The sequence below is a fragment of the Elephantulus edwardii genome, unplaced genomic scaffold (assembly GCF_000299155.1).
Source record: "Elephantulus edwardii isolate Elephantulus edwardi_28Jun2011 unplaced genomic scaffold, EleEdw1.0 scaffold00006, whole genome shotgun sequence".
Taxonomy (NCBI): Eukaryota; Metazoa; Chordata; class Mammalia; order Macroscelidea; family Macroscelididae; genus Elephantulus; species Elephantulus edwardii.
In genome coordinates this window covers 14,324,733-14,341,929 of record NW_006399756.1, presented here as the reverse complement: position 1 = coordinate 14,341,929, position 17,197 = coordinate 14,324,733, and the positions used below count along the sequence as shown (strand labels likewise).

At 40.8% G+C, this 17,197-nt stretch overlaps 1 protein-coding gene across 1 annotated transcript in view; it reads left to right on the top strand.

The window, feature by feature from the left end:
• The window catches only part of PNLIPRP3 (pancreatic lipase-related protein 3), a 48,811-nt gene extending 32,536 nt beyond the window's left edge, over positions 1 to 16,275 (top strand). The window contains exons 8-12 of the mRNA XM_006880157.1: positions 3,534 to 3,649; positions 6,834 to 6,963; positions 10,802 to 10,913; positions 15,685 to 15,852; positions 16,206 to 16,275. Of these exons, the coding sequence (XP_006880219.1) occupies positions 3,534 to 3,649; positions 6,834 to 6,963; positions 10,802 to 10,913; positions 15,685 to 15,852; positions 16,206 to 16,275 (596 nt within the window). The remainder of the gene's footprint in view (positions 1 to 3,533; positions 3,650 to 6,833; positions 6,964 to 10,801; positions 10,914 to 15,684; positions 15,853 to 16,205) is intronic.
• The last annotated feature ends 922 nt before the right edge of the window (positions 16,276 to 17,197 follow it).

The window sequence follows — 17,197 nt, the reverse complement described above, 5'->3', positions numbered from 1 at the left end:
AAGGATGGGCAGTCTCTTCCTGTGCAATTAACTGCCTCTGAAAACCTGCCTGAGGGTCAGCTGTAACTCGAAGGTACACAACAACATGACAGAAGAACTGATGCCTTTGAGTTGTAGTATTGGAGGATACATAGCTAACCATGTGACATTTAAACATTTGTATAGGAAAATAGGGGGCTCAGTGGCTTAGTGGTAAGAAGCTGCACAGCAATCCCAAAGGCACAGGGTTCGAGGCCACCTGCTGCTCTGTAGGAAAAGAATGGGTAATTTCCTCCCATGCAGTTTACTGCCTCTGAACACCTGCTGGAGGGTCAGCCCAGGGTTGGTTCTGACTTGACAGCACATGACACCAACAGCATAGTAAGCTAAAAAAAAATCCATGCAATTCTGTGTCTAGTCACTGAATGATGTCTATCTCACCACCTGAGACTACCTGGCCAGAATATCTAAGTAATTAAATTTTGCATCTTTTGTTGGACTATTGTAAAGGTCATGACCTTGAGAGCAGTCTGGATTTCTTTCCCACTAGAGATAAACAGTCAAGAGCCCAGGTAGTGGAGAGGGTAGCATATGGGGCCGCTAACTGAAAGGTCAACGGTACAAATCCCACAGAAGGAAAGATTGGCAGTCTGTTCCCTTAAAGATTTGTGTGTGCTGTTATACGCCGTCAGGCTGAAGCTGGCTCAGAGCTGCCCCTCCGGCAGGTTTCAGTCGCGGTAACTGACAACGGAAGAACATTGTCTTTCTCTCACACAGCAGCACAACTCCTTACCATTCCGCCCCCAGAACTCCCTCTTTACAGCCTTCTAGTGCAACAATGAATTAATGGAAATCCAAAATCTCTGTAAATGTTCATTAAAATTCATAAAATAAAATAAAAATTTAAAAAAGGAGAAAAGATTACAGCCTTGGAAATCTGATGCAGCGTGATTATGAGGTCAAACTGACCCCAGGACAATGAGTCTGGATTTGGTGGAGAGAAATGAAGGTGTTCTGGTGGCACAGTGCTTTATTTGTTGGGTTACACATGTGGGTTGGTTATGACTGTCATCCATTAGGGTCCACCATGCAGCCCTTAGGACAAAGATGTGTAATCTCACCCCACAGAGATTTGCCACCTTGGAAACCAGATGAATGATAGCTATGAGTTAGAATAGTGAGTTTGGTTTGGGTTTTTAGAGGTAAATTATAAAGTTTTAGTGTTTGTGCAAAGAGTAAATGTGATTGGCAGTGACTGTTTATGCCTTCTTTTAAGAATTGATTAATCCAGTGCAATTTACAACAAAAGTTAAATCCAGTTCCTCCTCATACAAATTAGCAAAATTCAAGCCAAAAAGGGCCTACTATAGAAAACATGGATTTTTACTTTAAAAATATTATTTAAAATTGTTTCTATTAAGATGAAATAGAGAAAATGAGATTTTTTTTTTTACATAACTACATTAAGTATTATTCATGGAAGAGTTGAGATTCTGTCAAGGATTAACTAAAGTAAAATACACTTTTATCATAAGCTATCATTTTGAAATATTGTAAGATTCCCTACAACTTAATTAGCTTAAAAGCATGTTTATTTATCATTCATGTTAAGTCTTTAGATGACTGTGCTATTAACTTCATGAGTCTATTTTATATTATTTTTATTACTAAAATACTTTTAAAATCCAGAGATCACTATATTCTGATAGACCATTTGTCTAAAACACAATTAACTGTGAATATAAATCTGGATGTATAAAGTATATGATTAATTTCTATAACAAAGTATTTTTTTACATACCAGCTATTGCTCTCAGCTCACTAGATTGCATTTCTGAAATGATTTTCAGAAGTTCTCTTAGTTATTTCTTGCAATCATTGTATTTCCCACAATTCTACAGATCAGGAGTTAGGCAGAATTCACCAGAAACTAGGTGATGTCTTCCAGGGTGACTCCCATGATTCTATCCTGTTAGGAACCAGGCTGGGCACGGCAGGCCAAGGTGGCCTTGTAACCTGTCTGAGATGTTGCTACCAGTTCTCCATCAAGTGGCCTTCTTCCAAGCTAGCCTGTTATCTTTCAGGGCCTTGCTTGTCCCTCAGCCAGATATACTGGAATTGGAGCTGGATTACAAGAAAGCAAGTGTTGTTGTTATGTGCTATCAAGTCATCTGTGACTCATAGTGACCCTGTGTATAACAGCCCTAAACTCTGCTCTGTCCTGTGCCAATCTCACTGTCTCTGACACACCCACCCCCAATTACCCCAGTCACTGAATCAGTCCATCTCATCGAGGGTCTTCCTCTCCTGCACCATCCCTCCATGCTCCCAAGCATGACGTTCCTCTCCAAGGACTGGGCCCGCCCTGCAACATGTCCAAAGTATGTGAGATGAAGCTTCAGAATCCTTACGTTAAAGGAGCAGCCCGACTTCATCATCTCCAGGACAAACCTGTTCGTTTTCTTAGCAGTCCATGGTATATTTTAATACTCTTCTCCAGCACCACAGCTCAAAGGCGTCAATTCTCCTTCTATCCTCCCTAGTCATTGTCCAGTTCTCTGATGCATAACAAGTGATTGCAAAGACCATGGCCTGTATCAGATGCACCTTAGTCTCCAGTCTGACATTGTTGCACTTCAGTACTTTAGAGAGGTCTCTAACTGCAGACTTTCTAAGCTCTGGGATTTAACCATGTCACTTCCTTTATACCTGTTGGTCATACCAATCATGAGAGGAATTATATACAAGAAGAGTGGAAAAAAAAATTAGTGCAATCTCTTGATGGAAAGAGGCACAACATGACATTGCCCATTATTCTAGTACAGTGATCGACCACGTCGACCATTCTTCCAATGATGTATACAGTTTAACTGATCTTTAAGAAACTAGATTTTAGAGCAGGGAAAAGAGAATCCATGTCAAACAAGAATGTTGGTTGTATAAGGCGAGAAAAGTAGAAATGGCCAGATTGCTGTGATAACTTCCTATGGCAAACAAGTGTATTCATGTCTGTTGTTTATTATTGCAGTGTCCTAACTATTGGTGGCAATAATATCATGTCTGAAAATGACAACACTTGTGCTATTAATAGCATTATGATCCTTCATCTCTAAGTTCATCTTAGAAGTATGTACTTAAAGGGATATCGTGGTTCATCTTGCATTTTGTGATTGAGGAAGAAGAGATTTAGCTGCAAGAAAGGAGAGACAGAATCCATTGGCCAACAGTAGAGATGACGGGATTTGTAAAACTCTGAACGCTTTGGGCAGAGACCCTGGGGATGCTTGGGCCATTAGTGTCTGAGGACTGCATCTTCTACGCTTGCTTTTGCTTTTTGACCCTGCTTGACTGTCTCTCTAGATTCACACAAAGAACTCTTTGGTGCAGAGATAATGCTAAGAAAGCATGCTATGCAGTGTCTACGTCTACACACACGATCTGGTGACCTGGCCCCTCCAAGTCCAAACACTGCCATTCCAAGTGCCTCAAAGAAATGGTTCCCGCTATCTGTTGACAGTCAGCTACTATCAGCTAATTGGCAATTGTTTCCCCAGAAGCCGCTTCCATTGACTGTAACCATGCCCGGAGTCACCGCTTTTATGCAGAGAGCATTCTCAACCCTGATGCATTTATTGCTTATCCTTGCAGATCCTACAAATTTTTTAAAGCGGTAAGTAAAAACATTTTGCAGTGGAATTTCATTATCTACTGAGTTTTTGAAATGTGAACCCACCAAACTAAAAATCAGGACTGTTGAACCCCTTGGAGTTGGGAAATATGTTTATTTGCCATTTGAAGAAATAATGGCTTGGTTTTGTGCTCGGCACTGGGGACCAGGTGAGGCTGGGAAAGGCGGAAGTAGGTAAAGTGACCCTCTGCATTCTGGTGGTTTCAGCTGTTTTGAAGATTCTATCCAATTTTGTTTCTGCGGCCATTTGTTATGCAGTAATTAGATGCTACTCTGTCACAGGCATAAGTCCAGGGCAGAAATTTTTCTGTGCATACATTTTAAATGTCAGCTCCAAAGATGCCTTCAGAAGGCTGCACCAGTCAATAACCACAGCCAAGCCTATTACTGTGTACTTGGGCTGTGGGAACTCTTTTATTAAAATGTGATTATTTATACACAGCAGAAATGAGGCCGTGATAGCTCGCAGGAGTTCTACACAGATCAATACCTGAGAAAATACCAAATCTGATTTCGCTTGAGTTGTAAAGCCCATAGTGTCAGATCTAGGCTAAACGTGATTTTCACTTGGGTCTCAACTCTGAAAGGGAGAGGGAAAATCTATTTGGCAGTAAGAAGTGGAAAAGATGTTTGTTCTTTTGCTCTGGAGACTTAATCCCCTGTTTCCTGGGGGCAGGAAGAGTGAGGGTTCCAGCTGGTGTTTATGGTGAGTAGCAGTGCTGGATAAGCGCTGGGACGGGAGCTCATCACCTCCCAGAGTTGCCCAGCACAGCAGGTGGATGCGCTCAGGTGGCCTTTGTCTGCTCAGCTGGCCCGGTCCATCCTGCCCAGAACCTTCCCTGGTGTACTGCTGTCCTCAGGCAGCTCGACAGTGCTTGGGGATATGGCAAACTCTAGCATTTCCTGGGGAAAAGAAATCCTCCGTTCTCACCTTTCTCCTCCACTGCTACCATGCTGAAAAGCCACAGTGGTGAAAGGGTCATCCTGTGCTCAGAGCTGAAGGCTCACCCAGTCAGAACCTGGGACGCTGACTCAAGTACTATGCACATGCTCATTTCTACTGAACACTGAGTCAGTTTCCTTGACATGTCTTAGTGTGCTTTTCTATTACTCAAATTCTTTTTTTTGTTTTGTTTTATTAGAAAGAGGTGCAAGTACTCTCGCATTATTATCCAAATATCCGGGTTCATGTGTATGTTCTTGTCCCCTCATTGTTTGAGGAGCCACAGTAAAGAAACTACTCCATTTCTCTCTGCTTCTGTTTGTTCCTGGTGGTTGTTTTACTGTAGAGTTGGAACTGACCGATGGCTGATTTTCCAGTAGATTTTTCAAAGGCTGTTAATCACACAGGAGACCATTGCCTATATCCCCTCCCCCACCCCTCAGAGCAACCAGTGGATTCGGGCCGCGTGTCATAGGATTAACAGTGCAACTCCTTACCACTAAGCCACCAGAACACAGAATAAGAGCTTCTACTTGCCGAAGAATTTGTGAGAAAATAATAAAAGGCACATAAAGTGCTTACGACAATAAATATGAACCCCTACGACTATAATTCTGCTTCATTAAAAATGGAGTTTATGGTTTGTTATTATAGTCTTACTGCAAATATCCATATTTTACATATTTAGAAGTCTAAAACTTAAGATAGGAAACACCCAATCTCCTGCTACCCAGATTATTTGAAGTTTAACATTATGTTAGTTTTGCTTTAGATTCATAAACATACAGGTAGAATGAAAGAATAAATCCCTAACATGTTTCTCGCACTCCAACCACTGCAGAATTTGAAGTGAATTGAACATACACCAAATAAATGGTATCATATTATTAGCATCTTTGGGGGCTTGCTTTTTCCATTAAATATTATGATTCTGAGATCTAAGTTGATATGTAGATATCTAGTGCATTTATTTTGTAAGAGCTGGCTGCAATTACTTTTCACACACCCCTACTGATATACATTCTTATTATTTCTTGTTTACGTTATGAAAAAAAATGCTTCAATAAATACCCCTTGACATGCCTCCCTGTGAATTTCTTTATGGCACATATTAGAAGTGAAATTGTTCAAGCTTATGTGTACTTCATCTTTATTAGGGATACCGAATTGCTGTCTAAAAATCTATCAATTTAATATTCTCATCAGCAATAAGTGAGAATTCTTCTTCTCTCTTGTCTTCACCAGTCCTTGGCATTGCCAGTTTTATCTTAATCCCCCTCCCCTCATTTTGCTGAGTATTAAGAACAGGAAGCAGCAAACTACCACGTACATTCATTTAGCTGACTTTATTTCAATAGGAGACATCTGCTGGGAACCTTAAATGCTCGACTGTTCTTAAAAGTGAATTGGATAACTACGTTAAGACCTCTCAAAAGGACTCTTTCCACATTACTGCAAGTAGAGGGATGCTAGGCGCCTTCCCATGGGACGGTTGAACTCTTAAAACTACTGCCTTGAGCAAATCTTTAAACTTTATACCAGGAAGATCCCCTGAAGTCTTCGTAAAACCAAACAATAGTTTATTTTAGCTTGACTAGCGAAAACCGACTGCCTTGAGCATTATGCTCTTCTAACAGCTATCTTTATGGGATCAAATTGACAACAGCAACTCAGAAGAGTACACAGGAAACATAGGGAGCAGGAGTTTGTTGACTTGGAAGGAGCAACTTAGAAATGGAGGGTGAGAGTGATGGTACAACTGGGAGAATAATCAATGCCACTAAATTGTACTTGAGACACTGTTGAATTGGTGAATGTTTCCCTGTGGATATTCTCAACAACAAAAGAAATACAAAACTGGAGGGAATCACTCTCACAGTTTTCAAAAGGCAGATCCTGTGTGTTTTCTCCATCTGCCCCCAGTATCTGGTTTTAACAAGCCTTTCCTTGATAGATATTGAGGTTGAGTATCTTTTTACATAGTCCTACACTATTTGGGTTTCTTCTTTTATGGATTGTCTATTCATATCCTCTACCCTTTTTATAATACAGTTTGTCATTTTCCCGTAATTTTTTTTTAAATCCTGGTATCTTAGTTATTTTAAATGCCTATACTTTATTTTTATTCCAAAGATTTATTATGGTTTGATAGTAAGCTTATCACAAGTTGATTGAAATGAAAAAAAATAATTGCATAAATAATTATTTCTTTTCTGTCATCAGGGGAAGTGTTTCCATTGTCCAAAAGAAGGTTGCCCAACAATGGGTCACTTTGCTGATAGATTTTACCTCAAAAACATGAAGCATGATAGGACATATTTTTTAAACACAGGGACTGTTGCCCCATTTGCTCGTAAGTATAACTTAGTTTTATGTTAATGCTTTAAGATCCTTCTCTTCATTGGAATAGGCCCTGAGATGCATTAGGAACAACAGAGTGAACTCTCTCCTTGAGTGTAAGCTAGTGAAAATCTCCATTTCAGTCTCAAGTAATAAAGGTTAAACCAGAAGACATTCAGGGAATGCAAGGAAGAGCTTCCACAACCAGGTTAGGGAAGCCTCTTGAGGGAAAAGAAGGATCAGTAAACGCAAGTGGGGATAAGAGAGGGCAGAGCTGAAGGGAAATGGCCCTGGGTGCTGCAGTGGACCAGGAGAAAGGTGTGTGAAGAGGTGGAAGACGCTAAGTTGAGAGTGAGGGTTTAAAGAAGTTGTGCTGCCAACATAAAGGTAGGTGCTTCAAAACCACTACCTGCTCTGTGTGCACAAGGTCAGCTCCTCCCATGTGATTTACACCCTCTGAAAACCCCCTGGAGTTGAGTTTGACTCTTCACATTATAACAGCAGCAGAGGGTTTTGAGAGTTAGAAAATCCCTCTAGTGTTTTCATGCCTTAGAAGGCACACAGTGGAGGTGGAGTGGCCTGTCGGGCACTTGTCCAGCACTCCTTTCTGCAAGGTAGAGAGAAGTGGAGAGATTGCACCACAGTTCCGGCGACAGAAGCCAAGGTGAACTTGAAGAAGCTTTGAGAGACCCAGAAGGATGATTCTGCTGGACAGATGAGGCTGGAGATAGGAGAAGACAAGTTGATTTGAGAAATGTGAGAGGTGTGGTTTCTGACACATTACATTTGAGGCATCTCCAGGTCTTGGGGCCTGCATGCCCACTTGTAGGTAGAGGTCTAAGCCGCTGGAGATGGATGCACTGTGTAAGCAGAAGCTTAGACATAGTAAAACCAGCGAGAAAACCAGTGACTGCTGCCATGGCAAACAACTAAGAAAAGTCATAGAGTGTAAAAGGAGAAAAAATAGGCAAAGAAAAGGGAGTCAGGACATCAGCAGGACTGTCCTTCCCAAGACCCCAAATGGCCACGTCCTGTGGAAGGAAATTCATATTGTTGTTGTTGCTTTGTACCATCGAGTCAGAACCGACTCCAGTGGGTTTCCGGAGGCAGTACATGTCAGGGAGGAGAGTGCCCCGCTTTCTCCCAAGGAACGGCTGGAGGATTCCAACCATGGGTCTTTGGGCTGGCAGTACAACTCCTTGCCACTAAGCCGCCAGAACTCAGTTATAACCAGTCAAGTTCTGCTCGCATCATGCTTACAGGTATCCTTTGTTATGAGAGACTTTTGATATGGGCCGTGGAACCATTCTTGTAGAAACATAGGATATTCACAGACACCGGAAGGAGGAAAGGCACAGGTGACATTTCAGGGTGTTCTTAGTTAATGAGCAAGGTGAGTTAAAACCAGGAGGGAGGGGTTTGGTGTTGTTTTTTTTTCCCTTTAGTCTAGGTCAGCAGGAGATGAAAATGTAAATGAAGCAGGCTCTAGTCTTATGCTCTTTGTTCCTTAGGGACTAATTTATTTGACAATGCTAATGTTGTACCTGCATAATAAAGGAACGCTTCTAAAGGGAACTGGCGAGTAAAACTCAGGCTAGGAAGCAGCATGGAAGTTCTTCAGGTTGAAATGGTGATAGGACTGTTCATACACTCAATACTCAACCAAACAGCTGGAGGCTACCCTTTTATTTAAGACAGGCATCACCTCTGATTCACAATTATCCGCTGTGGAAGTAAACGATTTAATCTATCCAAGAGGCGTGTGTTAAATGAGCAGAAGAGGAAGAAGCCCAGGCATAAGAGACTGAGGATGGGCAGAGAGGCAAGGGAAATGGGGGCAACGGGGCCTGATTGAGGAGCCAAGGAAAAGAGGAACGTGCAAATGGGATGTGCATTTGCCCCATCAAAGTGCTGAAAAATGAACTGAGACTAGGGCTCCAGGGCCCTTGAGTAGAGCGACAGTTCAGTCCATGGTGAGTTTGGTGAAAATGGTCTCAACAGGGTGAGAGGTGACTTAGGGAAGCATATTTAAGTGAAATGAGCTGAAGTGGGGAAAAGAAGTCCTTGACCATGATTAACTCAATAAAATCATTTCCTATGTTAAATGCTCTCCGCCTATTCTGGTGTTTTTCAAAATTTTTCAAAGTTAAAATGCATATAGCAATTTTTGGATCTAGGACAAAAGTCTGTTTAACTGTGGATTTTTTAAAGTTGCTCTGAATTATGTAGAGGAAAATGACCCTATTTCCAGGTCTGGTGCAGACCCAGGTCTCTGCCAATTAGGTATTCCAGACACACATTCCTGTAGGAAAACAAGAGGCAAGTCACTTGGCCTCTCAGTGATTATAAGCAAGGTGTTCTTGTTGATGTGTTCCTAGAACGCTTTTGGGTTGTGAAACTGTGATGAATAAAACACTTAACTATAGAAAGTGTTCAGAGAAAACCTATGAAAGAAGACACACGGCTTCCATTTTTAAAAAAATCATAAAATTGCCTGCAACAAGTAATGACTTTTCTTTTTGAAAGATGAGTAAACTGTTTCTTTTTGGGAAATAAAACGTGAGCATGTGTACATATTTTTTAAAGACTTTCTATTAATGGAAGTGCAATCTCTATGATCCTCAAACGATCATTTTCTGTGTTGTATTAAGTATATTTAAATATACATTGAGAGAGAGAGAGCGCCCTGTGTGAACGGACTCAGAGCTGACCCTTCAGCAGGTTTTCAGTGGTCCTCCTGTGAATCAGGTACCTTACTTCTTGCCCCTTACCTGGTTAAGTTAAACCTGGGGGGAGAGACTGAGGGAGAGGATGTGGCCCGAACTACCAAGTGGTACAGCAATTTCAGTGACCCTTGGAAAAGCCAGCTTTAGTGTACATACACCATGGAACCCTTGTGACAGCTTCTTCATGTACACCATGGGACTCTTGGAAGGCTATTACTGTGTTTGCTCAGAACAGTTCCAGGCCTTGTTGGAGCATGAGGACGCAGAAGCGAAGGTGAAAAGCAAAGATAGATTTATTAGAAAAGGTATGACTTTGAAAATTTCAAGTCATGGGTGTCTTTGCCAGTGAAAATTCATTTATATGTTTTGGGAGGAGCTAATTCCTTATCAATTGTAATACACATCTGCATGTTCAGCATATGTACAATATACTACCATAGTTCTCATTGGTAGGATGGACTGTTCTGTTCTTTTGCTGATGCTAATTCTGAAGAAAAGTAGGATTGTAAGAAAAGTTACTAAAACAAAACAAAGTTTAAAAAAAAAAAAAGATATGACCCAAAGGGATGGACCTGTCCTCCCTGAAAAGGGAAGTGAAATGGAGAAGGGCAGACTGAGACCTGCATATATATATGGCTTCCTTCCCTGGGCCTGCCTTGGGGCTGGAGTCTGTTCCAATAAGGTGTTATCGTGGAGAGCACAGCCTGGTGGGTGAGTCTTTTTCCAGTCAACTGTTCGTTAACCTCAGTCATGTGCCCAAAACACTAACCAGGTAACTTGGGGGGGAGGGAAGCCTTTTCTGTGCATGTCAGCATCTGCTTCCCAGTCCTGAAGACTCACATTTACCAGGCATGACCTCTGCCTCTCTTATCTCGTTGGTTCTAATCCTAAGACTACCTCTACCCAGTTTGGGTCACTTACCTAATTCAGATTCTGACAGGAGGAGATTGTCCATCTTTCTCCTGAAGGATACTTTTTTCCCTTAGTGGTACTTCTTAATGAGTTTCCAGAGTCTTGTTCTAGTTAACCCTACAATGTGCCTTTATATTAAAGTGTCCAGGATGCTGTACATTTCTAGTGTTCTTAACCGTTCTTTTTTATTCCCTCCCCCCACTGTATGTCCAGGTTGGAGGCACAAGTTGTCTGTCAAACTCAGTGGAAACAATTCCACTTGGGGGAGCATATTCCTCCGAGTAAGTGGAACGATTGGGAAAACAGAGGAATTGAATATAGCCAGGTAAGCAAGGTTGACCTAGTGCTAGTGTTCAGTGAGACAGCTGTGAGGCAGCCTGGTCTAACACAAGATATATTCTAATCTAGTCCATTTCACATTATGTAGAATGGAGTTTATCTCTTTCTTTTGCATAGGTTATGAATTACATATTAAATGTTTAAAATGTCTAACAATCACTAAATTTCTAGTAAACTCTAAAACAGTGCCTACAGAGGTGGGACATGTGTGGGAATAATCAGGCCTAGGTCAGTCAGTACAGATCTTCCCTGTGTGTCTTTTGGCAAAGTTCCCTTTATCTTGAATTTTCCTTAAGTTTTATTTGATCAACCGTATCACTTATGTATTACATATTTCACTCCCGGTGTTTAATTTTGTAATTCATTTCAGAATTTACATTATGAACACTAATTAGGTGTTACCATTTGCAAACAAATGAAGGGATTAGATTTTTTTTTGTTTCTGTGATTTTTATTATCTTCAACTAATGGGCAAAGGCACGAAAAGCAGACTCAGTGTGCTTATTTTGCCAGCTGTTGAAACACTAGTTTAATCACGCTGAAATTCTGCACATTATCCCAGTATCACTGTGTAAATGTGATTCTGTTGATGAGTCTCTGTGTTCTGCCTCAACAAACAGGCTCCACCCTACCTTCCCATAGGTGTCTCCTACCACTTTCATTCCTTTTCAACTTAACCAGGTTCCTTCAGTTGTACAATCCACCGTTGAATAGATTCCACCTTCCCCTTCTTTTCTGACTTTGCCATGATGTTCCTTTGTTCCAAGTACCTTTTCTTTTCACTGTATTTTTTTCTTATTGTGTACCGTCAAATCAGATCCAACTGGCATAGGAGGAGATTGCCCCTCCTCCAGCGGAGCATCTGGTGGTGAATTCCAACCAGGTGCCTTCTGGATTGCAGTGCACCTTCTTGCCACTACGCCACCAGAGCTCTCTCCAAGTACCCTTTCTTGTCTTTTGTTGTTGTTGTTGTTAGGTGCCATTGAGTTGAGTACGACTCATAACAACCCTATGAACCAAAAATCTGAACCTTGTTCTATAACTATTATAGTTCCTCTAATGTTTGAAGAGTTTCCAGAGGCATGTTGTGTAAGAAGTGGATGTCAATCCTGCTTCCAAACCTATCTTAATCTGGGAGCTCTACCAAACACTGTCTACCATGGGTAACTATTATGACCATTTGGCATCCCAGTGGCACAGTGTTCAGTATCACTACAATATCAGTAAACTATAAGTAAAATATCAGTATCAGCAAACTGATAGACCAGTGCCGTACCACTTTGAAGAATGTTCTTCCCAAACAAAATTAACATGAACTGACTTTTAAATAGAAAGCCCTGCCCACCAGGTCCTGATTGACTTAAACAAGAGGCTTCCAGCTCACAGCTTATTGTTAGCTAAATCGAGGCAACCAATCAGCTCACACATGATCATGAACAAAATAACAACCAACCAAATAGTTTACACCCAACTTTCAAAATAAAACAAGAGAAGCTACCCTTCAGAATCCAGCTGCTCCACACATGAGCCTCCAAAGTGGAGACTTGGTCAGGGCCCAGCCAACTTTTAAATACAAAGGCCCATCCACCAGGTCCTGCTTTATTTAAACAAGAGGCTTCCAGTCCACAGCTGCTTGTTAGCTAAATCCAGTAAATCCAGGTGACCAATCAGCTCACACACAATTGATCATGAATGAAATAACAGCTAATCAGTTTACACTCAGTCTTCAAAGATCATTATACCATCTCTCAAGTAGCAGTTGAATGTGTATATGGCTCTGTGGATCAGAGGATGTGGCATCCGGCTGTGTAAATCGGTCCATTCACAAAGGCACCTGACATGGGAGGAGAGCAGGTGGGAACTAACATGCATGGACTGTCAAGAGAACAAATAAATCTGTCTTGGAAAAGTGTAGCCAGTGTGCTCCTTAGAAGCAAGCATGGCGAGACTCCTCTCCTACTTACACTTTGGGCATGCTGACAAGAGGGGCCTGTCCTTGGAAAAAGGCATCAGGCTTGAAAAAGTGGAGGACCATGGAAGGAGAAGAAAGACCTCAATGAGATGGATTGACATGGTGACAGCAGTACTGGACTTGAACACAGTAGAGATAGTGAGATTGTCACAGAAACAAGCAGGCTTTGGTTCTTTTGTACCGAGGATCACTATGATGTCATCTAACAACAAGCCCCTTTTCAGATTTCTGTGAGTACTTTGACATTTCCACAGATCCTTTGTTAATGTCTAAAGAAGCTGTTTTTAATGTTGGATAATTTCCCAATCCTCTTTTAAGAATAATGAAACAGTGAGGGTTCCAAGTTGATGTTCCTTGTTGCAACGAAGTCAGTTAAATGAATTTGCTGGGATGCTAGCCTGTTCTTCAGTCAAGCTTTCAGAGTTTGGCTACACCATGGATTGTTTCTTAGCTATGTAGGCCTCCAGTGATACTTTATTGAATTTTATTGTTTGGACACTAAGTGAAGTCAGTTCATGGAGTGACTGAGATTGAAGAAACTGAAAGTAAGTGAAGTACCATGTCCATTAGGAAAAAACCGAAAGCAAACCTAGAAAAAGGCAAATACTGCCCATAAGAGAGGCATTAAACAAAAATATTTTAAAAATCTAAAAATCATTTAATGAGGGAAAATATATATTAAACAAATGACAACCAAAAAGGAGTAGAAATGATGATATTAATTTTAATTTCTGGTAAAGTAGGCTTTAGAGCAAAAACCAGCATAAAAGATTAAAAAAATGCATTATTAGATGGTATACAACAAAAGTATAAAACCTAAACAAATATCTCTAGACTCAGTTATAGAACTCTAAACTATTTAAAACAAAATTGAATAGGATTGAAGAGGAATCGATAACTCCACAATAACAGTAGTTGTAGTGGTTATATACCATTGAGTCGCTTATGAGTCATAGAGACCCTGTGTACAACAGCTTTAAACTCTGCTCCATCCCGAGCCAACCTGATTGTCTCCAACACACCTACCCCCATTACTGCAGTCACTGAGTCAATCCATCTCATCATGGATCTTCCTTCACCTCCTACACTCTCCCTCCACCCTCCCAAGCATAATGTTTCCCTCCAAGCTCTGGTCCTTCCTTGTAACATGCCCAGAATATGTCAGATGGAGCTTCAGAATCCTTGCCTCCAAGGGTCAGCCTTGTTTCACCCTCTCCAGGACAGACCTGTTTGTTTCATTGCAGTCCATGGTATATACTCTTCTTCAGCACCACAGCTCAAAGGCATCAATTCTCCTGCTATCATGCCTAGACATTGTCCAGATTTCTGATGCACAGTACACAATTGCAAAGACCATGGGCTGGATCAATAAATAGTAAGATAATTTAAATCACCCCTTTTGATCAAGGATAGAAAAACCAGAAAGAAATACAATAAAAATACAGAAGATCTAAACATAAAATATTATCTCATCGAATTATAGAGAACTCTATACAATGACTAAGGATGATAGGAGGATTGATGCATTTGAGCTGTGGTGCTGGAGAAGAGTATTGAATATACCATGGACTGCTAAGAAAACAAACAGGTTTGTCTGGAGAGGGTGAAGACAGGCTGCTTCTTGGAGGCAAGGATTCTGAAGCTTCATCTGACATACTTTGGACATGTTGTAAGGAGGGACCAGTCTTTGGAGAAGGGGGTCAAGCTTGGGTGGGGGGAGGGATGGCACAGGAGAGGAAGACCCTCTATGAAATAGAGTGATTCAGTGACTGGGGTAATGGGGGTAGGTGTATCAGAGACAATAAGATTGGCACAGAATAGAGAGGGTTTAGGGCCGTTGTACATAGGGTCGCTATGAGTCGCAGGCAGCTCGATGGCACATAACAACAACAACAATACCCAAAAGCAACATTCTTTTCCAGTGCACGTGAAACATTCTCCAGACAAAACAATGTTAGGCCACAAAGTACATCTCAATTAACTCAAAACATAATCATCCATCACTAGCAATCTGATCATTTCCCAACATCAGTAAGACTTGCTTTTTAATTTATTTTCTTTATATACCATAAGCCAAGACTGGCTCTTTGACTATGGAAAACTCAGCAAGATAATACCTCTGTAGGTGTCACCTGGAAGTCAGCTAGCCAAGCTCCTTGTTTACCTTATCTTTCTTTCAAGTTATGCTGGTTTTGCTATGTACTGTCAAGTTGGAACCAACTCAGGTTTTCAGAGGCTCCAAAAACACAGGAGGAGATTGCCCATCTTTCTCCTGCAGAGATTTGAACCACTGTTATTTGGATTGGCAGTATAACTTCTTACCACCACCACCACCACCCCCCAGGCCACCAGAGCTCCCTCTTTCACGGTATTGGACCATGCTAATTCATGTGAACAGACTGAAGAAGGATTGGCCATCCACTTCTGAAATAACAGGCCTCTGAAAACCCTATGTACAACAGAACACATTTAGATAACAGAAATGGCAAAGGATGTTGAGTCTTCAAGTATGGAAATATGAAGTGGATTGATTCAGTGACTGGGATAATTGGGATGGGAGTGTCAGAGACAGTGCGATTGGCACAGGACAGAGCGGAGTTTATGGCTGTTGTACATAGGGTCGCCATGAGTCGCAAGTGACTCGACAGCACATAACAACAACAACAACAACAACAATTCATGTGAATAGAAAGAATATATTCCATGGTGCGTACCAATATTTTCTTCCACTTCAGCATTGTGAGTCCTGGGAGTGTACTTATGAGTTTTGTTCTTCCGTTTACAGAGGTGATCTTAAGCCAGGCATGACTTACACAAAATTCATTGATGCAGATATTAATGTTGGGAACATTACAAGTATTGAATTCATTTGGAAGGAGTATTTGTTTGGATATTCTCAGAATAAGTTGGGAGCAGAAATGGTGACAGATATATCTGGAAAATATGGATATAAGTAAGTATAACTTTTTCTTTTGCATTTCCAAGTATAGTTATAACAACATGTGATTAGGATTTAAAGTCCATACATAATTTAATGCATATTTGCAACTAGTATAAAAATGTAAACCTTGGAAGAATCTGTTCTGGAAAACAATATATTTGAATTTTGTAAATGAACTAGTATAAAAAAAGAACAAAAAAACCCCCAGAAACCTTGTGAACCTTTACAATTAAGAGTGATAATGAAATCAAGAGTATCCTTATAAAAGCATTTACAAAATAACAATGAGTATTTTGGTTACAAGAATTAGCCCCTCCCTTCCTGGGAAACATACTAAGATGCTCTTTTATCTTTACATTTTTCAGGTCTACATTCTGTGGTGAGGACATAGTAGAAGCTAAGATTGTCCAGATTCTGAAACCATGTTATTCCTAAATGTCATCTTCAGGGGTATATTTAGTGGAAGAAAGAAAAAAAAATCTACACAAACCTCAGCCCTTATAATTGAGAAAGAAATGGATAATTTTTTTCTGCATAGAATGTTCTTCTCCTTGGTAAACATTTGTACGTACCAAGGAAACAGATTCTCAGACTTGAGCTTGAATTTTGTCCTGTGATGTATCAATGACCAACTAAACAACTCATGTTAGAATTTCCCAAATAAGTGGACAAAGAACAGCTGAAAGAGAGCCTTAGTGTGGCTGAATTTCTGAAGTATGTTTGAGTATTTCCATCTGGAGTTATCATTGTTCTAAAATGATCTTAAAAGTATTTATTGCTAAACTGTGCTGAGACCAATCATTACTGTATTTCATGATATAGAGCAGTTCACAACCCTGTGGGTTGATGTGTCTATTTATAACGAATGAAGGCTAATGCTTATCCATAATGAGAGTGCATTGCCAATAAAGATTGCAGGACTGGGATGAGTCCACGGCCTTGTGTGGTAGGAGATTTTGCCAGGCCTGTGTTTCTTTTTGCATCTTGTAGGGCCAGTGTGAGTTAGAACTGACTCCACAGCATATAACACACAACAACAGAAGGTGACCCTCAAGGGAACAGAGAGTAACAATGGGCTTGAGCAGGTTAGAGACTGCGAGAGTGGTTCAGAATAGGACGACATTCTGATCTATTGTTCTGAGGGTCCCTATCACTCATAGGTGTCTCAGTGGCACTTGTCAGCAACTTGTCAAAGTATATGACATGGAATTTCACTGTTCTTGCTTCTAAGGAGCACCCTGGTTGACCTTCCTCCAAGAAAGATTTGTTTATTCTTTGGGCAGTCCACAGCACATTTCATAGTCTACGCAAACACCACAATTCAAAGGTATCTATCACTGTTGGTGTGTATTGTCAA